The sequence below is a fragment of the Oncorhynchus masou genome, chromosome 15 (genome assembly GCF_036934945.1).
Source record: "Oncorhynchus masou masou isolate Uvic2021 chromosome 15, UVic_Omas_1.1, whole genome shotgun sequence".
Lineage (NCBI taxonomy): Eukaryota > Metazoa > Chordata > Actinopteri > Salmoniformes > Salmonidae > Oncorhynchus > Oncorhynchus masou.
In genome coordinates this window covers 23,150,158-23,174,868 of record NC_088226.1, presented here as the reverse complement: position 1 = coordinate 23,174,868, position 24,711 = coordinate 23,150,158, and the positions used below count along the sequence as shown (strand labels likewise).

Genomic DNA, 24,711 nt, shown 5'->3' with positions numbered 1-24,711 from the left:
GACATAATTTTCAGAAAATGTCAAAGCTGTTTAAAAGGCACAGTCAACTTAGTGTATGTAAACTTCTGACCCACTGGAATTACAGTGAATTATAAGTGAAATAATCTGTCAAAACATCTTTGGGAAAAATGACTTGTGTCAAATCAAAATCAAATCAAATTTATTTGTCACATACACATGGTTAGCAGATGTTAATGCGAGTGTAGCGAAATGCTTGTGCTTTTAGTCCCGACAATGCAGTAATAACCAACAAGTAATCTAACTAACAATTCCTAAACTACTGTCTTATACACTGTAAGGGGATAAAGAATATGTACATAAGGATATATGAATGAGTGATGGTACAGAGCAGCATAGGCAAGATACAGTAGATGGTATCGAGTACAGTATATACATATGAGATGAGTATGTAAACAAAGTGGCATAGTTAAAGTGGCTATTGATACATGTATTACATAAGGATGCAGTCGATGATATAGAGTACAGTATATACGTATGCATATGAGATGAATAATGTAGGGTAAGTAACATTATATAAGGTAGCATTGTTTAAAGTGGCTAGTGATATATTTACATCATTTCCCATTCAATTCCCATTATTAAAGTGGCTGGAGTTGAGTCAGTGTCAGTGTGTTGGCAGCAGCCACTCAATGTTAGTGGTGGCTGTTTAACAGTCTGATGGCCTTGAGATAGAAGCTGTTTTTCAGTCTCTCGGTCCCAGCTTTGATGCACCTGTACTGACCTCGCCTTCTGGATGATAGCGGGGTGAATAGGCAGTGGCTCGGGTGGTTGATGTCCTTGATGATCTTTATGGCCTTCCTGTAACATCGGGTGGTGTAGGTGTCCTGGAGGGCAGGTAGTTTGCCCCCGGTGATGCGTTGTGCAGACCTCACTACCCTCTGGAGAGCCTTACGGTTGAGGGCGGAGCAGTTGCCGTACCAGGCGGTGATACAGCCCGCCAGGATGCTCTCGATTGTGCATCTGTAGAAGTTTGTGAGTGCTTTTGGTGACAAGCCGAATTTCTTCAGCCTCCTGAGGTTGAAGAGGCGCTGCTGCGCCTTCTTCACGATGCTGTCTGTGTGAGTGGACCAATTCAGTTTGTCTGTGATGTGTATGCCGAGGAACTTAAAACTTGCTACTCTCTCCACTACTGTTCCATCGATGTGGACAGGGGGTGTTCCCTCTGCTGTTTCCTGAAGTCCACAATCATCTCCTTAGTTTTGTTGACGTTGAGTGTGAGGTTATTTTCCTGACACCACACTCCGAGGGCCCTCACCTCCTCCCTGTAGGCCGTCTCGTCGTTGTTGGTAATCAAGCCTACCACTGTTGTGTCGTCCGCAAACTTGATGATTGAGTTGGAGGCGTGCGTGGCCACGCAGTCGTGGGTGAACAGGGAGTACAGGAGAGGGCTCAGAACGCACCCTTGTGGGGCCCCAGTGTTGAGGATCAGCGGGGAGGAGATGTTGTTACCTACCCTCACCACCTGGGGGCGGCCCGTCAGGAAGTCCAGTACCCAGTTGCACAGGGCGGGGTCGAGACCCAGGGTCTCGAGCTTGATGACGAGCTTGGAGGGTACTATGGTGTTGAATGCCGAGCTGTAGTCGATGAACAGCATTCTCAAATAGGTGTTCCTCTTGTCCAGATGGGTTAAGGCAGTGTGCAGTGTGGTTGAGATTGCATCGTCTGTGGACCTATTTGAGCGGTAAGCAAATTGGAGTGGGTCTAGGGTGTCAGGTAGGGTGGAGGTGATATGGTCCTTGACTAGTCTCTCAAAGCACTTCATGATGACGGAAGTGAGTGCTACGGGGTAGTCGTTTAGCTCAGTTACCTTAGCTTTCTTGGGAACAGGAACAATGGTGGCCCTCTTGAAGCATGTGGGAACAGCAGACTGATATAGGGATTGATTGAATATGTCCGTAAACACACCAGCCAGCTGGTCTGCGCATGCTCTGAGGGCACGGCTGGGGATGCCGTCTGGGCCTGCAGCCTTGCGAGGGTTAACACGTTTAAATGTTTTACTCACCTCGGCTGCAGTGAAGGAGAGACCGCATTTTTCCGTTGCAGGCAGTGACAGTGGCACTGTATTGTCCTCAAAGCGGGCAAAAAAGTTATTTAGTCTGCCTGGGAGCAAGACATCCTGGTCCGTGACTGGGCTGGGTTTCTTCCTGTAGTCCGTGATTGACTGTAGACCCTGCCACATGCCTCTTGTGTCTGAGCCGTTGAATTGGGATTCTACTTTGTCTCTGTACTGACGCTTAGCTTGTTTGATAGCCTTACGGAGGGAATAGCTGCATTGTTTGTATTCAGTCATGTTACCAGACACCTTGCCCTGATTGAAAGCAGTGGTTCGCGCTTTCAGTTTCACGCGAATGCTGCCATCAATTCAAGGTTTCTGGTTAGGGAATGTTTTAATCGTTGCTATGGGAACGACATCTTCAACGCACGTTCTAATGAACTCGCACACCGAATCAGCGTATTCGTCAATGTTGTTATTTGATGCAATACGAAACATGTCCCAGTCCACGTGATGGAAGCAGTCTTGGAGTGTGGAGTCAGCTTGGTCGGACCAGCGTTGGACAGACCTCAGCTTGGGAGCTTCTTTTTTTAGCTTTTGTCTGTAGGCAGGTATCAGCAAAATGGAGTCGTGGTCAGCTTTTCCGAAAGGGGGGCGGGGCAGGGCCTTATATTCGTTGCGGAAGTTAGAGTAACAGTGATCCAAGGTTTTTCCGTCCCTGGTTGCGCAATCGATATGCTGATAAAATTTAGGGAGTCTTGTTTTCAGATTAGCCTTGTTAATATCCCCAACAACGATGAATGCAGCCTCCGGATAAATGGTTTCCAGTTTGCAAAGAGTTAAATAAAGTTCGTTCAGAGCCATCGATGTGTCTGCTTGGGGGGGGATATATACGGCTGTGATTATAATCAAAGAGAATTCTCTTGGTAGGTAATGCGGTCTACATTTGATTGTGAGGAATTCTAAATCAGCTGAACAGAAGGATTTGAGTTCCTGTATGTTTCTTTCATCGCACCATGCCTCGTTAGCCATAAGGCATACACCCTCACCCCTCTTCTTACCAGAAAGGTGTTTGTTTCTGTCGGCGCGATGTGTGGAGAAACCCGCTGGCTGCACCGCATCCGAGAGCGTCTCTCCAGTGAGCCATGTTTCCGTGAAGCACAGAACGTTACAGTCTCTGATGTCCCTCTGGAATGCTACCCTTGCTCGGATTTCATTAACCTTGTTGTCAAGAGACTGGACATTGGCAAGAAGAATGCTAGGAAGTGGGGCACGATGTGCCCGTCTCTGTAGCCTGACCAGAAGACCGCCACGTTTCCCTCTTTTTCGGAGTCGTTTTTTTGGGTCGCTGCATGCGATCCATTCCGTTGTCTTGTTTGTAAGGCAGAACACAGGATCCGCGTCGCGAAAAACATATTCTTGGTCGTACCGATGGTGAGTTGACGCTGATCTTATATACAGTAGTTCTTCTCGGCTGTATGTAATGAAACCTAAGATGACCTGGGGTACTAATGTAAGAAATAACACGTAAAAAAACAAAAAACTGCATAGTTTCCTAGGAACGCGAAGCGAGGCGGCCATCTCTGTCCATCTACTTTGTCATCTACTTTGTCACGCACAAAGTAGATGTCCTAACCGACTTGCCAAAACTATAGTTCGTTAACAAGAAATTTGTGGAGTGGTTGTTTTAATGACTCCAACCTAAGTGTATGTAAACTTCCGACTTCAACTGTATATGCAAATAAACAATGGTGTATGTATAGTCAGTAGTGTAAGTGAGTGGTCTCGTGTATAGATGTGATCAGGAGGAGTGTTGAAAGATGCCAAAGCAAGCCAGTCACAAAAACACCACAACCAAAATCAAACAGTGTGTCTGCTTGGAGAGAGCCTCTTCAATGATTGGGGAAGAGGTGTATTTATCCCGGGACACACCCGGGCCCAGGTGTGGCCCATTTCCCTGACGACCCTCCCGGCTCCGCCCACCAACATCCTAATAAAGAAAACCAGAGCAAAGAGAAAGGATACAGCAGACAGAGTGGAAGGGTCGTCACAGTAACCAAGGCACGAACGCTCGGGCACCAACTTGGTTTCTAACGCTACTAGACGTGTAGGCTACAGCATTTTTTTAGGGCATTTAAGGATTCAAAAGACTGACTTAGCATATTTTAAGTTGTTTTCTTTTTGTGTTAGTGAACTGTTGGATTCAGTGGTTAAAAAATGGTATTTTTGTACAAATGGTTTTAATTGCTGCGTACATGGGTTATGGCTTATTGTTTTTGATCATTCAGACTGTGCAATCTCATCTCCCTAACCCAGAGATACCGCTAGACTCTACTTTAACTGATGTTCTAGCAGCTTTTATCTTTCAGAGGGATCCCATTGTGTTACCATTTGACTCCTACTGTGACATGTCCATAACACATTTCCATCTACAGGGTTTGGTCTGGCTGAAAACGGGGTTTGTTGTATCAGATGTCTGTAGTTTGGATTATTTGAAATCATCAAAGTGCAGAGAGATTTGAGGAAGAAACAAATCATGGTGTTTTATTATTTGTCTACTTATTTTCCACCATAATTTGCAAAATAAATTCATTAAAAATCCTACAATGTGATTTTCTGGATGTATTTTTCTCATTTTGTCTGTCATAGTTGAAGTGTACCTATGCTGAAAATTACAGGCCTCTCTCATATTTTTAAGTGGGAGAACTTGCACAATTGGTGGCTGACTAAATACTTTTTTTGCCCCACTGTACATGATATAGGGAAGACTCTGTTGACTCTGCAAATCTCCATCTGTATGCTGATGACACAATTATTTATCCTAGCACATCTAATATTGAAAAGGCTTTTCAGGACTTACTGTTGGCTTTTGATGTTTTTCAAAGGCAGCTTTTCCAATTGTAACTTGTGCTTAATGCGTAGAAAACAAAATGTATGGTTTTCTCTTCCCTGAAAGTTAACAAATGGAGTCGCTTGCAGATTTGAACTATAAAAGGCCAGTAAATTGGTAGGGGCACCTCCTATAAGTATCTATGGATCTGGTTAGATGAAAGCTGAATTTTAAACAACACATTGATAACTTGACCAAGAAACTGAAGTTGGGTTTCTATTTTAGACTTAGGTTGGAGTCATTGAAGCTCATTGTTCAAGCACTCCACAAATTTCTTGTTAACAAACTATAGTTTTGGCAAGTCGGTTAGGACATCTACTTTGTGCATGACACAAGTAATTTTCCAACAATTGTTTACAGACAGATTATTTAACTTATAATTCACTGTATTACAATTCCAGTGGGTCAGAAGTTTACATACACTAAGTTGACTGTGCCTTTAAACAGCTTGGAAAATTCCAGAAAATTATGTCATGACTTTAGAAGCTTCTGATAGGCTAATTGACATCATTTGAGTCAAATGGAGGTGTACCTGTGGATGTATTTCAAGGCCTACCTTCAAATGCAGTGCTTATTTGCTTGACATCATGGGAAAATCAAAATAAATCAGTTAAGACTGTAGACCACAAGTCTAGTTCATCCTTGAGAGCAATTTCTGAATGCCTGAAGGTGCCACGTTCATCTGTACAAACAGTAGTATGCAAGTATAAACACCATGAGACCACGCAGCCACCATACTGCTCAGGAAGGAGACGCGTTCTGTCTCCTAGAGATGAACGTACTTTAGTGCGAAAAGTGCAAATTAATCCCAGAACAACAGCAAAGGATCTTGTGAAGATGCTGGAGACAACAGGTATAAAGTATCTATATCCACAGTGAGTCCTATATCGACAACCTGAAAGGCCGCTCAGCAAGGAAGAAGCCACTGCTCCAAAACCGCCATAAAAAACAGACTACGGTTTGCAACTGCACATGGGGACAAAGATTGTACTTTTTTGAAAAATGTCCTCTGGTCTGATGAAACAAAAATAGAACTGTTTGGCCGTAATGACCATCGTTATGTTTGGAGGAAAAAGGGGGAGGCTTGCAAGCCGAAGAACACCATCCCAACCGTGAAGCACGGGGGTGGCAGCATCATGTTGTGGGGGTGCTTTGCTGCAGGAGGGACTGGTGCACTTTACAAAACAGATGGCATCTTGAGGGATGAACATTACGTGGCTATATTGAAGCAACATCTCAAGACATCAGTCAGGAAGTTAGATCTTGTTTGCAAATGGGTGTTCCAAATGGACAATGACCCCAAGTATACTTCCAAAGTTGTGGCAAAATGGCTTAAGGACAACAAAGTCAAGGTATTGGAGTGGCATCACAAAGCCCTGACCTCAAACCTATAGAACATTTGTGGGCAGAATTGAAAAAACTTGTGTGAGCAAGGAGGCTTACAAACCTGACTCAGTTACAGAAGCTCTGTCAGGAGGAATGGGCCAAAATTTAACTTATTGTGGGAAGCTTGTGGAAGGCTACCCGAAACGTTTAACCCAAGTTAAACAATTTAAAGGCAATGCTACCAAATACCAATTGAGTGTATGCAAACTTCTGACCCACTGGGAATGTGATGAAAGAAATTAAAGCTTCAATAAATCATTCTCTCTACTATTATTCTGACATTTCACATTCTTAAAACAAAGTGGTGATCCTAACTGACCTAAGACAGGGAATTTTTACTAGGATTAAATGTCAGGAATTGTGAAAAACTGAGTTGAAATGTATTTTGCTAAGGTGTATGTGAACTTCCAACTTCAACGATCTCGTTCTCGCCCGCTCTCTCTCTTTTATATATATGTATAATTATATATATATTTTTAAATGTAACCTTTATTTAACTAGGCAAGTCAGTTAAGAACAAATTCTTATTTACAATGACGTCCTACTGGTGAACAGTGAGTTAACTGCCTTGTTCAGAACGACAGATTTGTACCTTGTCAGCTCGGGGAGTCGACCCAGCAACCTTTAGGTTACCGGCCCAACTCTCTAACCACTGCCGTTATTTCGAAAGGGTCTTGTTCAAAGCACTTTTTTTAATCAGTGCTGGATTATGGTGACATTGTCTATATGCAGACCTCAGCAAGTACTCTAGACACAGTGTATCATGGTGCTTTAAGGTTTTGTGCAAATGCTGGATCACTCAATGTGATCTGTATGCTGTGGTGCAATGGACCACTCTCTCCACCAGGAGGCTAAAGCACTGCTACACTGCTACAAAGCATTGATGGGACAACTCCCTTTGTATCTCTGTTCCTTACTGACCAGGTCAGTCACTCAATGCAGTCTTTGTTCACTGTCACTGCTGTCCTTGACTGTTCCTAAGGCTAGAACTGAGACGAGATGGGGAAACAGATCTTTTTCTCATAATGCCCCTTCATCCTGGAACATGCTTCCAAAGATATTCAAGTTAGGGAAGTTAGTGTCCTTGCCTGTTTTATAAGGCTCTGATCGACCACACTGTTTGTGATAACTGCAGTTGTTTCTAATCTTCAATTGTATCTTTAACTTGCGACTCTGTCTTTTGTGTTTATTTAGTATTTTTCTGCAATATTCTATGTACACGCTGCTATTTCCCTGTTTCGCCTTCTTGCCAGGTCGCCCTCGCAAAATACGTTTTTAACCTCAATGGTTCTGACCTGGTTAAATAAAGGTTAAATAAAAACAAATAGTCTAGGACTAAGCTTCATCTGTGTCTGGGAAACCAGTCTGAAGTCTAAGGCCGTCCTAAATAGTAGGTCTTTTTGATTATGTGGGGGAAAAAATGTTTTTAGGTACGAAGAGGTAGTCAAGGGGAGAGAAGGTGGTGAAGAGGGGCAAAGAGGGAGGGAGGTACGAAGAGGTCGTCAAGGGGAGAGAAGGTGGTGAAGAGGGGCAAAGAGGGAGGAAGGTAAGAAGAAGTAGTCAAGGGAAGAGAAGGTGGTGAAGAGGGGCAAAGAGGGAGGTACGGAGAGGTAAGAAGGGACAGACTGTATAGAGATCTTCGTACTTCGGTTTTGTAGTTGGTATAGTGAGTGATCTTCACGAAGCCTTTTACTTTAATGAATCTTTGACCTCTTAATGTTCCAACTCCCCCTGGCTCCACTACCAGGTGTTGCTACAGCATCGTGTTATGCGCCTGTTTGAACACACACACACACATGCTCACAGACATCTGCACGCATGCACGCTCACACACACACGCTCAGTGACATATACTGTACACGCTCACATATACACACACCTCTCTCACCACTTTCCCTCTCTCTGTAATATGCTATTTACTGAATGTCTCTCTCTCTCTTTCTCTCACACTCCCTCTCTCTCCTGCTCTCTTTACTCTCTGCAATCTCTGTTCCTTTCTCTCAGTCTCTCTGCCCCCTACAATCGCCCCCCCCCCTCTCGCTGTCTCTCTGTGTGTCGTTGTGAGGTTTGGCCCTCTGGGTTATTTCTGTAAATTGTTGAGCAGTAACTCACGTCAAATTAGATTTGACAGCTGTGTCGGAAGCTATAAGCACAAGTTACCCCGCAGCATCTCACCGTGAGTGTGTGTGTGTGTACTGCGTGTGTGGTTACTGTGTGTGCGTGTACTGTGTGTGTGTGTGTGCGTACAAGTGCGCATGTATGTGCATATCTACACTCTATAGTATCTCTGTTCCCCCTCCCTCTCTCTTCCACCCCCTTTCTCTCTTTCTCTCGCTGTCCCGCCCTCTCTCTTTTGCAGTGTGTGTATTAATGTAATGATGCTCAGCTCAGTGTGTGCGTGTGTGTGTGTGTGGACCTGGTGAGGCTGGGCTCCTGCCTCCTCTCCTCCACTGCAGTGTTTTGGTCACATCACAGGACACTAATAATGTTCTTTTCTCCCTCCTCTTTGCCTCCTTTCCTTCTTCTCGCCTCACTGTCTTCACCATGTACAACCCGCACTCTCGCTTTTAACAATCTCATCCTCTCCTCTTCTATTCATTTTGCCCTTTGTCTTCCTCCCCCTCTCTCATTCTCACACATCGCCCTGCTCTCTGTCTCCTTCTTCTTCCTGTCCTTCTCTACCTCCTTGTTCTTATTATCTCACCTTAAACCTAACTGCCATACCTTTCCCCATCTCCCCTTTTCCTGCTACTTGTTTCTTTCTCTGCCTTCTCGCCTCTCCATTTATCCCCCTCTTCTTACACATTCTTTCTCCTCCTCCTCCCTCCTCTTCACTTCATCTCTCTCTTGCCCTCCACATATTTTCTCTTCCTCCTCTCCATCCTTTTACCTCTCCTTTTTCTCTCCCACCCTTCTCCTTCCCCCCCATTCCTTACACCCCACCTATCCACCTTCTCTTTCTTGCACCGTACTTATTTCTCCCCTCTCCCACCTTCTCACCCTTCTCTGTCGACTCTCCTTACCTCTTCTTACATGCCTCCTTGTCTTCCCCCTCCCTCCAACCCATCCCTCCCCTATCTTCCCCTCTCTCCCCTCTCTTCTTCCCCTTACCCCTCTGCCCTCCAGATTCCAAGCAGAATGGTGACGCAGCCAACGCAGCCCTGGCTAACGAGGACTGCCCCACCATAGACATGGTGCTTGGGGAGGAGAGGAGTCCTGCAGCTGGGGGTCTGGGCACCGGCGGGAGCCGAGAGCGCTATCCCCATGACCGCGCCTGCTTCCTCCTCAGTACCGGAGAGTTCCGTGCTACAGACGGCAACGTGAGGAAAGGTACGCCCGGGTCAGGCTCAGGGTCAGGGCCGGGGTCAGAGCCGGGGTCAGAGTCAGGGGCAGCGCTCCGCCATACCCAAGGGTTCAGTAGCTCGACACTCAGCAGCTCAACACTCACTGTGTGCTCATGACACTCCCATACAACATATGGCACATACACACACACACACACACACAAACACACACACACGCGTACAGAACTATACACTTCAGAGCTGGTTCAAGTACCTTAGGTCAAATACTTTAATTAAACTCAACAGTATTTGAGGTGCGTTTGATTCAGCTTTGGGTTTGCTTTTGGAACTATTCTATTGGTTCCATCATACCAGGCAAACGTAATCAAGTGTAGCTCTTGGAGGAATTTGGCTTCCAATTCCCACACACAATTCATACATACACGCACGCACACGCTCACACACACACCCACACGCTCACACACACACACACACACACACACACACACCACGCACACACACACACACACACACACACACACACACACACACACACACACACACACACACACACACACACACACTACGGAGACACCAGGTAGTTCCCTGCCTTCTCTCCTCTCCCCTAACCCCTCCCCCTCCTCATATTCCTCATAGCCAATCATTTTGACTGACAGTCACAGACCCCACCCACAATATCCACATGCTGTTTTGAGCTGTCTCACTCTCCAAACCTTCCTATATGAACTGGGCTATGCCACATTATGGCATGAGTGAAATATCAATGGATTGATATTTTGTTGGCCCAGTTCCCACATGCTGTATTCAATTCCATTGGCACCCCACGTCTACTCCTGTACATCTAAATGTGCTGTGGTGCTTTCCATTCCCGTTTTGGACGCTGGGGTTGTAAAATAACATGTAGGTATTATTGCCAGAGTTTGGTACATATCAATACAATATCAGTAGATATCAATAGTGGTCCATTGTAGCTCGGATGGTTGAGCTCGGCGGCTTGCATCGCCAGTATAGTGGGTTCCACCACCCACACGCAAAATGAATGCACACATGACGGCATGTCGCTTTGGATAAAAACATCTGCTAAATGCCATATATTATTACTCTATCATGAACCATATCGCTTTTCGACACACGGGCACTTTTACACGTACTCTATTTCAACCCACCGGTTTAGGCTCGTTTTTTTTTTCTTCTGCTTTAATGCACATTTTCACAGATCTGTACAGTACGATCGCTGACTGACTAGCTATCACACTGCATCTGGCTGTCAATCTGTCTTCTACTGCCTGTGGTCATGCTGTCTATCCTATCTATCTATCATCTATCATCTATCTATCTATCTATCTATCTATCTATCTATCTATCTATCTATCTATACATCAATCTATACATCAAAGTATGTGGACACCCCTTCAAATGAATGGATTTGGCTGTTTAAGCCACACCCATTGCTGATAGGTGTATAAAATCGAGCACACAGTCATGCAATCTCCATAGACAAACATTGGCAGTAGAATGGCCTTACTGAAGAGCTCAGTGACTTTCAACGTGGAACCGTCATAGGATGACACCTTTCCAACAAGTCAGTTTGTGAAATTTCTGCCCTGCTAGAGCTGCCCGGCCAACTGTAAGTGCTGTTATTGTGAAGTGGAAACGTCTAGGACCAAGTGGTAGGCCACACAAGCTCACAGAATGGGACCTCAGAGTGCTGAAGAGCACAGTACGTAAAAATCATCTGTCTTCAGTTGCAACACTCACTACGGAGTTCCAAACTGCCTCTGGAAGCAACGTCAGCACAAGAACTGTTCATCTGGAGCTTCATGAAATGGGTTTTTCATGGCCGAGCAGCCGCACACAAACCTAAGATCACCATGCCAATGCCAAGCGTCGGCTGGAGTGGTGTAAACCCATTAGACTCTGGAGCAGTGGAAACACGTTCTCTTGAGTGATGAATTACGCTTCACCATCTGGCAGAGAACGCTACCTGCCCTAATGCTTAGTGACAACTGTAGAGTTTGGTGGAGGAGGAATCATGGTCTGGGACAGTTTTTCATGGTTTGGGCTAGGCCCCTTAGTTTCAGTGAAGGGAAATCTTAACGCTACAGCATACAGTGACATTCTAGAGGATTGTGCACTTCCAATTTTGTGGCAACAGTTCGGGGAAGGCCCTTTCCTGTTTCAGCATGACAATGCCCCTGTGCACAAAGCGAGGTCCATACAGAAATGGTTTGTCGAGATCGTTGTGGAAGAACTTGACTGGCCTGCAGAGAGCCCTGACCTCAACCCCATCGAACACCTTTGGGATGAATTGGAACGCCAGCTGCGACCCAGGCATAATCGCCCAGCATCAGTGCTCGGCCTAACTAATGCTCTTGTGGCTGAATGGAAGCAAGTCCCCACAGCAATGTTCCAACATCTAGTGGAAAGTCTTCCCAGAAGAGTGAAGGCTGTTATGGCAGCAAAGGGGGGGACTAACTCCATATTAATGCCCATAAGGACGAGGATCCAGTGTCCACATACTTTTGGTCATGTAGTGTATCTCTCTATCTATCTATGGATATATCTATATTGTGGCTCTCATTCTGCCTCTCATTTATTGGTCATGCTTTCTTCCTCTTTGTCTCTCTCTCCTCTCCACACCCTGTCGGCTTTCTATCGCTCCACCCATCCATTCATCCTCCTCTCCCCTCTCCTCCTCCCCTCCATGCTTTGTCAATGGACATGCATGCTCTTTTTCATTTACCTTGTACCACTCACCTGCTTCTTCTTTCACCTGACATCCCTATGGTTCTACCTCCAACAATCCAACCCCTTCCACCCGCCATTTTGAACCGCCACCTCAACCTCAACCTAAAACGAACCCCCCCCCCCCTGCCCGGCCTGCCCCTGGCGTCCCCGATCCCAAATACACTCCTCTACAAACCCCACTCCAACACTCCCCTCACAACAAACACCAGACGCTGCAGTGGCCAGCCCGGCATCCCCCCCAGGAGAGGAGTGGTTCAAGCCGGAGGGGCCTCTGCTACAGCAGGACCTCAATGCAAACTCCGCCTCCTCCTGGATCAAACCATAGCGATACAGAGGTAACACAAAAGACACATACAGAAGTTTGGTTGAAAGCACAATGAGCAAAAACACAGTAACATGGCAAGCGTGCATCCACACACGCACATGCACACACAAAACACATCAAAGCACACAAACACACACACAAAGTAACATGGTATCCCCCCCCACACACTCTTGAAAGGTTGTATGTTTAAGAATGCATGACAGTTAATTGCTTGTTACAGTAAAGCTTTAAGGTTTGGTTCAACATTTTCATGGTGGAATATGGTCCTAAGTGTAGGTTGGGAGGGTGTGTGTGTGTGTGTGTGTGTGTGTGTGTGTGTGTGTGTGGGTGCGCGTGTGTGTGGGTGCGCGTGTGTGTGGGTGTGCGTGTGTTGGTGTGCGTGCATGGGTGCATGTACGTATGTGTGTGTGCGCATATGCATGTGTTCGTGTGTGTGTTCGTGCATGTGTGTGGGTGCGCGTGCGTATGTGTGTGTTCGTGCGTGTTTGTGTGTGTGTGCATACAGTGCCCTCCTGAATTATTGACACCCTAGAACAACACTGTTGGAACAAGAAAAGTCAGTGAAAACATGTCATTGTTATTTATCAGCTTGATCTTACACTCAAAATATCATATGAATCTGATCTTTAATTGAGTTAAAATTATTCATAGAAAAACATTTGTCATCAAGAAATACATTTTTTATTCAAAAACATGCACGTCACAATTATTGGCACCCCTGCATTTAGTGCTTGGTGCGTCCTCCCTTTTCCAAGATAACAGCTCTGAGTCGCCTCCTATGATGTTTGATGAGGTGGGAGAACACATACGAAGGGATTTGAGACCATTCCTCCCATACAGAAACTCTCCCGGTCCTTCAGAGTCCTTGGTCCTCACTTGTGGGCTCTCCTCTTCAGCTCACCCCACAGGTTTTCAATGGGGTTTAGGTCAGGGGACTGGGATGGCCATTTCAAAAGCTTGATTCTATGGTCAGTGAACCATTTTAGTATGGATTCAGAGGTTTGCTTGGGATCATTGTCCTGCTTGGATGACCCAGTTTTAGCCTCCTGGTAGAGGCAGACAAATGTTGGCCTAAAATCTCCTGGTGCTTGATTGGAGTCCATGATGCCTTGTATCCTAACAAGGTTCCCAGGGCCTTTGGAAGTAAAACATCCCCACAACATCACAGATCCACCACCGTACTTCACAATGGGAATTAGGTTCTTTTCTGCATGACCATGGCTCTTTTTACGCCAAACCCACCTCTGGTGTTTGTTGGCCAAAACCTCTATTTTAGTCTCATCAGACCATAGAACCTGGTTCCAATCAAAGTTCCAATCGCATTTAGCATAGAACCTGGTTCCAATCAAACTTCCAATGGCATTTAGCATATAACCTAGTTCCAATCAAAGTTCCAATGGCATTTAGCATAGAACCTGGTTCCAATCAAAGTTCCAATCGCATTTAGCATAGAACCTGGTTCCAATCAAAGTTCCAATGGCATTTAGCATAGAACCTGGTTCCAATCAAAGTTCCAATGGCATTTAGCATAGAACCTGGTTCCAATCAAAGTTCCAATGGCATTTAGCATAGAACCTGGTTCCAATCAAAGTTCCAATGGCATTTAGCATAGAACCTGGTTCCAATCAAAGTTCCAATGGCATTTACATTTACATTTAGATTTAAGTCATTTGGCAGACGCTCTTATCCAGAGCGACTTACAAATTGGTGAATTCACCTTATGACATCCAGTGGAACAGCCACTTTACAATAGTGCATCTAAATCATTTAAGGGGGGGGGGGGGTGAGAAGGATTACTTTATCCTATCCTAGGTATTCCTGCATTTAGCATAGAACCTGGTTCCAATCAAAGTTCCAATGGCATTTAGCATGGAACCTGGTTCCAATCAAAGTTCCAATGGCATTTAGCATAGAACCTGGTTCCAATCAAAGTTCCAATGGCATTTAGCAAGGCGCTTGCGTTTGGGGTTTGGTGACAGCAGAGGTGGCAACCCTTCCAAATAACTTGTTGGCATGGAGGGGTGTTTAATTGTAGTTTTGGAGAGTTGGTGGCCCCAAGATGTAACCGTCTTTGGCAATTCTCAAAACTGTGATCCCTTGGGGTATTTTCAGGCTCGCGGCTGTCTTTTTTTATAGCCATTTGCCTGATTTGTGAAGGTCAACAACCTTTAATCTCATTTCATTTGTGTGTTCTCTGGCCTTTCCCATGTTGATGGATGACTAAGGGAGTTTAGCCAGTGTGTCACCTCATATTTATACCCCAGTGAAACAGGAAGTCATGGATGGACCACTTAAGACTTCCCAAATAGTCCGATGAAGTTAAAAAAGTAAAATATTAATCAAAACATACATGAATTAGATTTTGTTCATAAGAATTTCTCGGGGTGCCAATTATTATTTTATATATATTTTTTTACAATTATAACTTAATTAAAGGTCAGAGTCATATGATATTTTGAGTTCAAGATCAAGCTGATAAACAACAATGACATTTTTTTCCACTGTCATATTTCCCGAGGGTGAGAATAATTCTGGAGGGCACTGTACATCAATGTATGTTTGGAAATGTATGTGTTTACATCTCCCCACATTTAACACAGTTCGCCACAACTATGGCTTAGCCTTTGGTCAATTTCATTCAGTTCAACTTCTGCACTTAACCTTACATTACACACACGCGCACACACACACACACACACACACACACACACACACACACACACACACACACACACAGACACAGACACAGACACACACGGACAGACACACAGACACAGACACACACGGACAGACAGACGCACAACCTTTAACCTCCTTTTCTGCTCTCTGGATGACCCCAAACCCCCCTCTCAGTCCCTGCAGACCAGTGCAGTCCTCTGTCCCTCTCTCTCCCCCACTCTCTCTCTCTCTCTCTCTCTCTCTCTCTCTCTCTCTCTCTCTCTCTCTCTCACTCGACCTTCTCTTTTCTCTCTCTCGCCACCAAAACGCCACAACCGTTTTCCACTGAGGGGTGAGATAAGGTGCCCTGAGCGAATGGGGTCGATTCGACCTACATGACTCATTGGATCCAATAGAGGGAGAAAGAGAGTGAGAAAGAGAGGATGAGAGAGAGAGAGAGAGAGAGAGGAAGAAAGAGAGGGGGAGCTGGGCTTAATTGTGCGATGGGAGGCTAAATGGCGTTATGTAATGTGATGTGAGCGATATGATGGCCACCTCCCCACCTCCCCCTCCTCATCTCCTCCCTCCCTCCATCCTTCCTTCCTTCCCCGAGACCTCGTCTGCAATCTCAGCTCCAGCCTCCACTCAAATTCACCGTCTCAGAACTCTACTCCTCCGCACACACAACACACAGGATTTCCCACCACATGTACTTGTAGCCTACCCCTCGACTCCCTGTCTTCGAGCCCTGTTACACACCGTAAACTGAACCCTTCATGACCCATTTGACCAATTAAGCCACTACGCAACGCTACCAACATAACACAAGATTCTGAATGGGAGTGTGTGTGTGTGTGTGTGTGTGTGTGTGTGTGTGTGTGTGTGTGTGTGTGTGTGTGTGTGTGTGTGTGTGTGTGTGTGTGTGTGTGTGTGTGTCTGCGTGTGCGTGTGCGTGTGCGTGTGTGTGTGTGAATGAGATACGGTGCGTGTGTTTGGCTGTGGATGTCCCTCTGTCCGTCGGCTAGCGCTGTATGCGTGCGAAGGTGTGTGCGTTTGTGTGTATATCTGTGTGTTTGTGTCGGCTGCGATGCTAGCCCTCTGTTCTCTGCTGTGCGTGTGTGTGTGTGTGTGTGTTAGGACCACCATGGAGAGGGGTGGGGGTGGGGTTGTGAGGGGGGCCATGTCTTCTGACGTGTCTGTTGTTGTTGTCTCCCTCCTCAGGTTGTGTCGTGTCATGCGTTTGTATGTCGGCTCTTGTTGCTCTGTGTTACACTTGTCTGTTTGTCGCTGTCCTCTCCCCGGTCTCTGTCCGTCCGTCTGTCGGTTGTTGTGTCCTGCGTTTTCCTTTGTGCTCCCGTTGTTTTCCTTTTTGGTTTTGTGTTGCCGTGTCCTCCTCTCGCTCCTGTGGCTCTTTCCTCTGGTACGGTCTCCTCTCTCCTTACTCAGAGACACCTGTACAACTGTCCTGTTTAGCAGTGTGCCAACAGTCACACAAACAATACACAAATCGAAGGTACTGTATAATCCACACACAATTGGAGAATTCTGAAAAAAAGAACTGTGACTCATTTAAATCCAGATGATTGGACCAAATCAGTGTGAACATGTTTGTCTATATAAACTAGTAGCAGAGTAAAGGCCACTGGTGTGTACTGGTTCATTTCTTGAAGTGAAAGCTGGTTACTTCTCACTCTTTTCTGGAACTGACCTCCACTCTGAGGTGACCAGAACAGTGTTTCATCACAGTACCAGGAGGGAGCCCAGGCCCTCTGTGCTGGTCCAGGGTCAGTCCATTGGACCTAAATCCTCTCCATTCTCCTTTACAACCCTAAACCAAGACTGACTCTGGATCATATCTATGCCTGCTCCCTAATCCCCAACCACCACAAATGTCCCTATACGAGTGGCATTGACTCAAGATGTCAAGCTATCGTAGTCTATACAGCAGTAGATGTATGAATGTCAGTGGCTGGAGTGGGGGATGCATTTGGCTGTGCTGAAACACTGTTCCCGAGTCTAGTGCTTTTAAGGTGTGCTTCAGTCCTTTAGTGGGAGAGCACAAGGTCAGGCTAGATCAAAATGTAGAGGTCTAGTCTAGATACTGTACACACTTTGGGACTGAAAGGCTTACCCGCACTGGGCACCCCTCCACACACGTAGTGTTACACGCAGACAGACTGGCAGACAGACTGGCAGACAGACTGGCAGACAGACTGGCAGACAGACTGGCAGACAGACTGGCAGACAGACTGGCAGACAGACTGGCAGACAGACTGGCAGACAGACTGGCAGACAGACTGATTTATAAGCAGACAGACTGATTTTCAAGCAGACAGACTGATTTTCAAGCAGACAGACTGATTTTCAAGCAGACAGACTGATTTTCAAGCAGACAGACTGATTTTCAAGCAGACAGACTGATTTTCAAGCAGACAGACTGATTTTCAAGCAGACAGACTGATTTTCAAGCAGACAGACTGATTTTCAAGCAGACAGACCGATTTACAAGCCGACAGACTTACAGACAGACGGACGGACAGACGGACGGACTTACAGACGGACGGACAAACAGACCGACTGACGGACCAACCATCAGACAGACACAGTGCTACGTGCAGTGCCAGGTAAGTGACGGTAGTAGCCGTACGGTCTGTGGTGACTAGCTGACTGGTGTTAGTGGTGACAGAGTGTGTTGAGCCACGCCCCTGACAGCCCTGTAATAATAATAACAGAAGCTTCCTCCACACTCTAAAAGCGAAAAAAGCCATCCTCCAAAGGCGCCCCAAAATGGCTGCCGGCCTTCCGCTTTTAAAGTGGGATATAGTGCTTTAAACCTCCCCTTCTTCTTCCTCCTCCTCCTCCTCCTGGCGCTTCTCCATTGTTTCTGTGCCCGGAGTGGTTCTGCTGGTTTATGGCTTTATTTTAATGTGGTTTATTTTACGACGCGTGCAGCTTTGACCTCTGTTGACAAATGCTAAAGTGCAGAGGTCAGGAAAGGTTAAAGCTTGGAGGGTTGGGCACCTTACGTCTGTTCCCTGCGTCCCAATATCTGCCCTTACTCCCGAAGTGTGCGCTTGTTCACTACCCTCATGGATTTAAAAGAAAAAGATTGGTATGCCTAAAACATATGGTGGAAACTCTGTCTAGAGCAAATCCAATGGTTACACAAGTCCAATGCTTTTCGAATGCGCTGGGGGAAAGCACAAGCGTACACTTCAGGAGAAAGGACATATTGGGAAGCAGCCTTTCTCTCCCTCTGTCTGTAATACTTTCCTCTGATAAATATTGTATAGTGTAATATTGTAATTGGTGTGTTTTGAGGGTGTGTGTCGATATTGTGTTGTGTTTTATGTACATGTGATGTGTGTATAATTTGTTTATTGGTGGTTATTATTTTCTTGTCTGTAATGTACTGTGGAATATATATATTTTCCACCTCCTTTCCTTCTGTCTTTACCGCTCCTCTTCTTTTCCTCTCTCTCTCTCTCTCTCTCTCGCTCTCGCTCTCCCTTTTCTCCTTATTTCCCACTGTTGCCAAGGAAACAGTGGAAGAGAGCATTCTGGGACTTTTGTGCAAAGCATTCTGGGATAGATTATTAAAATGAATGATTGCATAATTCGTTCACTTTAATAATGTGTAAATGTGTTGTACTATGGGTTGTAAGTAGTCAAATCAGATAATGCCCCATGTGGTCACCAAAACATGCTCCCACAATGCACTGAGTTCACGTTGTATCATTATACTTTTTTATTCTACGGTCTTTGTTTATCATTTTAGTGTTTTGCTTTTTATTCTCATGTACTATTAATTCTAATGTATTATTTGTCGAAAGACCTCATCAAATCCAGAAGTGGCCTCTATCCCTATTAACCCTAGACAGACTGATCCGGAACCAGGGTGAATCCCCATCCCTAAGGACTCCTAGTGGAGCAGAGTGCCTTTGTCCTGTAAGAGCTGATCTCGGACCAAAGTGTTCCCCTGGGGCTCTTACACCGAGAGCAGCTTGAGTGGCACTTACAGCCTGTCAGGCTCTGCTTTTAAAACACTGGAGTAGTCCAGAGTTGCTTCCGAAATGGCACCCTATTCCCTATGAAGATAACTACCCTCTATATGCACTGGTCAAAAGTAGTGCACTATATAGGGAATAGGGTGCCATATGTGACTGGTGTGGGTTCGTTTAGAATCTGGGGTCCGTACAATTCATCTCTCTCATGTGCGCTGTTCCAGTTGATCTCCTCTACCATTGATTTCCCCCAGTAGACACAAAGCACCACCGCCATTAGGCTGCTACTCTCTCTGTGCTGCACTCGGAATCATTGATGGACGGAAGGAGATGCCATTCCACAATGGTGTTCTCTCTCTCTCGCTCTCTCTCTCTCTCTCTCTCGTCCCCTCTCCCTATTTCTCTCTCTGCTTCTCACTTTTCCTCTCCCTTTTTCTCTTTGACACTTTGTCCCCCCTCTCCCCCCCCGCACACACATTTTAATTAGCAATCTCATGGCACCCATTTTGTTATTTAAACCAGGCTGTCTTGATAATCAATGGCCTTTTAGAATGGACTTTGATTATTGGCGGCAGACTTTGCCTGAGGTTTGCCTCAGGATCCCTGTAGGTCTATATACCTGGGTATGTGATGCAGGGATGGTAAATCTGCAGATTAAAGACAAAGATAATATTGCACTTATATTGCTAATATTGACCATTGAACAACAGCTAATACAAAAAAATGAATCCAATGCTGTACATGACCATATGCGCTCAACCCCCCTCGATCTAAATCAATAGGATGTCTTTTAGAATCAGCAGGTGAAAATACTGTCCTCAAAATCAGGCAGGTACGATTATATATTATGTCAGCACATAGACTGGGATATACTGCATGTGACAGTGACATAGAGTCCTGGAGGGTGTGGGTCTGTGCATGCTTGTGTATGTATGTATGTATGTGTGTGTGTTATTTATTGTCCTATCTCGGTCATTAACGCCAACATGGAATCATTTCTACTGTATATACTCTGGTTATCCTCTGTATATACAGAATATATATGTGTAACATACATCTATGGGTTATGTTCATTGTAGCAGTGTTAGTACAACAAACTGTTTCCTGTTTCTTAGATTACGTCCAATATTACCATAATACTAAACTAACCCTTTTCACCTCATAGAATATCTCTTTCTCTGTCTGTCCTGTCTCCCCCCTCTCTTTCTCTCCATCTTACTCTTTTACCCTCTCTCTCTTCCACCCTCCCCATTTCTCTCTCTTTCTCCCCCAATCTCTCTTTTCTGCCCTCTCTCTCTCTCTCTCCCTCTCTCTTTCTTTTCCACCCCCATTCTCTCTCTCTCTCTCTCTTGTTCTCTCTCTCTCTCTCCATCATGTGCCACTATCATGGTACATGCAATATGCATTAGGAAAAGAACAGTTGGATTAGATTCTTCAATCAGGAGGAGATGTAGTAGGTTTATTCATTCATCTATTGTGCCCCTCTCCCTCTTCCCATCGTAAGTAATGTGTGTTCTGCATGTGTGTTCATGTATGGTGTCCATGTGACATAGCAGAGAGCTGGCCGTCTAGGCCTCAGCGTGGTCTCCTATGAATCAACTCCATGTTCTTTGGGGATAAGGTGTTTGTGTGATAAAACGGGGTTCAGTTTGTCATGCTATGTCTAATACATACAGATTGTCTACTGTATGTATGGTTACTGTGCCAATTGTGTCGTCTGTCATACATCCATAAATGTGAAAAATGTGTTTCAAATATTGTCTCGGGTGATTACAAATCTACATGTTGCTTCGTAATGTAACATAACAATAATCAGCCAATGCAAATATATAACACTTTGTATACAATATATAATACAAAAAAGTGGGAAGACATTTATGCAAATTAAGATATTTAAACCTATTAAAAAAATGTACTATACTTTAGCAGTTTAAAACAACATGCAGTATATGCATTTATTTAATACTACAGTGATAGACACTACAGTGGTACCACAGTGATACTACACTAATACCACAGTGATACGATACTTCAGTGATATTGTACTACAGTAATACTACTACAGTGATACCACAGTTGTACTACAATGACACTGTACCACAGTAATACTACTACAGTGATACCACAATTGTACTTCAGTGATACTACAGCACACATATGATTGAACTCTATTGCTACAAAGGTATCTACTGCATTATACTGGAGTATATAGCCTATACAGCATCTGACAACTACCGGAGCATGCATATTTATTTACATGCACTACCAACGATCCAAACACTAGACGTACGACAAAATGGCTGCCATAACAAAGTATATAACAACTCTGATATTGGAAACCTTATCTGCATGTGGATTTGCACTGGGGGAAATATTTGTCCCCTTGTACCCCCTTGTTTCCCTCAATCCCCCCCCCCCTCTCAGACTAACTTCCATGTTCCGTTCCATCCCATCCCCAGGACATCCCCAGTCATTGCACCTGCGTAGCATAACTAAAGTTTGACCTGAGGTACGTACAACCGACGAGCTTCCTGCCCTCCTCCTCTGTAAAACAATCTTCACACTATCAAGCCGACCCGAACCATCCTGAACCATACTGAACCATCCTGAACCATACTGCGCTGGCTCACAAATCTTATTTTCACATTGTCCATTCCAGCTGAGTTCCAGCAACTGTAGTGGATGCGTAACCACTAACCAGGCCAGCGCAGTACAGCTTGGTTTGGCTCGGCTCTGTTTGGCTCGGTAGTGTGAAAAGGGTACAGGAGGAACGAGCTGGTATATGTCACGGCTTTGGCAGGAACAGTGCTGTATTCTGCTGCATTAAACAACCAGGCTTTGCCATGAAGTCCTGTAGAGTGGCGTGAATGTGTTCAACCTGATATATATAAGGATTTAATGCAAGAACGGAGTAGAATTACGTCCATTAGCTTTTACAAATCTAAACGTTTTTTAATAGTCTGAGATCTAATAGCATTGATCATCTTTGATAGTGAAGCAAAATGCATGTTTCCCAAGCTAGAACGCTTCGGCAATTGATATTGTGTGACCTCACAACTTCTTGGCCAAACTATAGATCGCATACCAGCAGGCCAGCTTCAATTCATCTTGTTTTATGGCTTGTGGGTGGGTGCGTGCGTTCGTTTGTTCGTTCGAGTGTGTGTGTGTGGTAGTACAGTATGCATTTGTGTCAAGAATTAAGCTATGAAACAGAGTTAAGTTCTCCAGAGTGCTAATCAAACAATAGGAGTTCCTGGTAAAGGCAAAAAGAGATCATATTTGTACCGTTAATTGGCAAATGTATTATTATTATAATTATTATAATATTATTTAGCACTCTTTGTTGATATTTATGGTTTGACATTTTTTTTGCGATAATTTAATGAACCATTTTTGCTTGTACTTCTATCTCTCTCTCTCTCTCTCTCTCTCTCTCTTCTCTTCTCTTCTCTCTGTCACCCCCTAGTTGTAAGGTGCATGTTGCATGGCGTGTTGGGTGCTGTGAAGGAGGTGATCTGGGTAACGTTAGATGAACAGTATGGCTAATGACTATTGGCCAATCAAATTGTCACTACCAACCACACATTCGCCTATCTATCCATTGTATTTACACACAGCCTAGTTCTAACACATTACAATAGGTCCAGGAGTTTTGTCCAGACCGCCCGATCCAACCAAAAAATTCCCAAGGCTCTAGTTCAGAGTTATATAACGAGGGCCCAGAGTTTTCCCCAACCCTGTGACCTGACCAGGAAAGCCTCCCGGCCCTGACTCATGACATTACAACAACAAATGAGTCATTACGCTTGGTATGGCTGGATTCACGATAGGCCAACTGGTTGGGGGTTTCTGAGCTAAGCGAGAGCTCAATCAACCCCCCCCCCACGGTTTGTGGAACCCTGCGTACACACACACTCTTCCTAACACACTCTTCCTAATCAACTAAGAGCTGCAGGGCTGGGATTGATGAGGGCTGTTACAAGGGTCGACGTCTCAAACACGAGAGTTTGAATAGAGAGAGACCAATGCAGGAGGTTATCCTACACAGCTATGCACTGTACCTTTGAATAATAATCATGTGTGTACTGTACCCTACACCTAAAGTGATGCTAGTCAGATCCATGTGTAAAGATATGAAAACGGTAATTCATGCTAATGCATAAATATACTGTAATTAGAGAGTAGACACATGCACATATATTTACACATCATTCATTTGACACATTAACAGTACACAGAATCCTGGAAATGACTGTACCCTCAAACAGGCACACAAACCATTAAAACACACACACACTCTCTCTCTCTCATCACACCCACTCGGCCAAAGAGGAGTGGTCAGGTTGTGGGGAACACGATGACCCAGATCTGTCGCATAGCTGTACTACCCGGGCAGTATTACTCAGCATGTCTCCTGTTCACAGCACCAGCCCATGACTGGGTGGCTCCTATAGGCTATGCGTTAATGTAAGAGCCTGGCGTCAAACTGATTGACTAACTAATCTGGCCGCAACAACATTAGCCTAGTGCTCCCCAACCCCAAACCTGCCCCATCGGCGTGGTGTTCTAAGTTCTAAATTCCAGACAGAGGCACAATCTGTTTTCTGGAGAGGATGGAAGTGCAGTAATGGTATTAACACCTGGTAATTGTTATAGCAATTCAGCGTTGTATTATTTTGTTTTGTGTTCTTTTCAGATTTTGTATTGTTTGTGATGACCCATGTTTTGTCTCTCATTTTGTTTGTTGGTTTGTGTCACTGTGAGGAGAGGGATGGGAGCCTACAACCTCTCCCCATGCTGTTGGCGATTATGGCCCACATTTAATCAACTACAGATATTGAAAGAAACCGCACTACCTGCTGAAAAAAAATCAGCATAGGCCAGCCTTCGTTGGGTTTCCTCTGGTGACCAGCCTTCGTTGCATTTTCTCTGGTGACCAGCCTTCGTTGCATTTTCTCTGGTGACCAGCCTTCGTTGGGTTTTCTCTGGTGACCAGCCTTCGTTGGGTTTTCTCTGGTGACCAGCCTTCGTTGGGTTTTCTCTGGTGACCAGCCTTCGTTGGGTTTTCTCTGGTGACCAGCCTTCGTTGGGTTTTCTCTGGTGACCAGCCTTCGTTGGGTTTTCTCTGGTGACCAGCCTTCGTTGGGTTTTCTCTGGTGACCAGCCTTCGTTGGGTTTTCTCTGGTGACCAGCCTTCGTTGGGTTTTCTCTGGTGACCAGTCTTCGTTGGGTTTTCTCTGGTGACCAGCCTTCGTTGGGTTTTCTCTGGTGACCAGCCTTCGTTGGGTTTTCTCTGGTGACCAGCCTTCGTGGCGTTTTCTCTGGTGACCAGCCTTCGTTGCATTTTCTCTGGTGACCAGCCTTTGTTGCATTTTCTCTGG

At 45.1% G+C, this 24,711-nt stretch overlaps 1 protein-coding gene across 3 annotated transcripts in view; it reads left to right on the top strand.

The window, feature by feature from the left end:
* LOC135555953 (potassium voltage-gated channel subfamily C member 1-like) overlaps positions 1-24,711 on the top strand; it is a 102,677-nt gene that overhangs the window by 52,953 nt on the left and 25,013 nt on the right. For 2 of the 3 annotated variants that reach the window (XM_064988772.1, XM_064988771.1), the window contains exon 3: positions 9,417-9,620. In XM_064988772.1, coding sequence (XP_064844844.1) covers positions 9,417-9,620 — 204 coding nt within the window. Of the gene's footprint in view, positions 1-9,416; positions 9,621-12,552; positions 12,669-24,711 lie in introns of those variants that run through there. The other variant, XM_064988773.1, reaches the window with a different exon arrangement.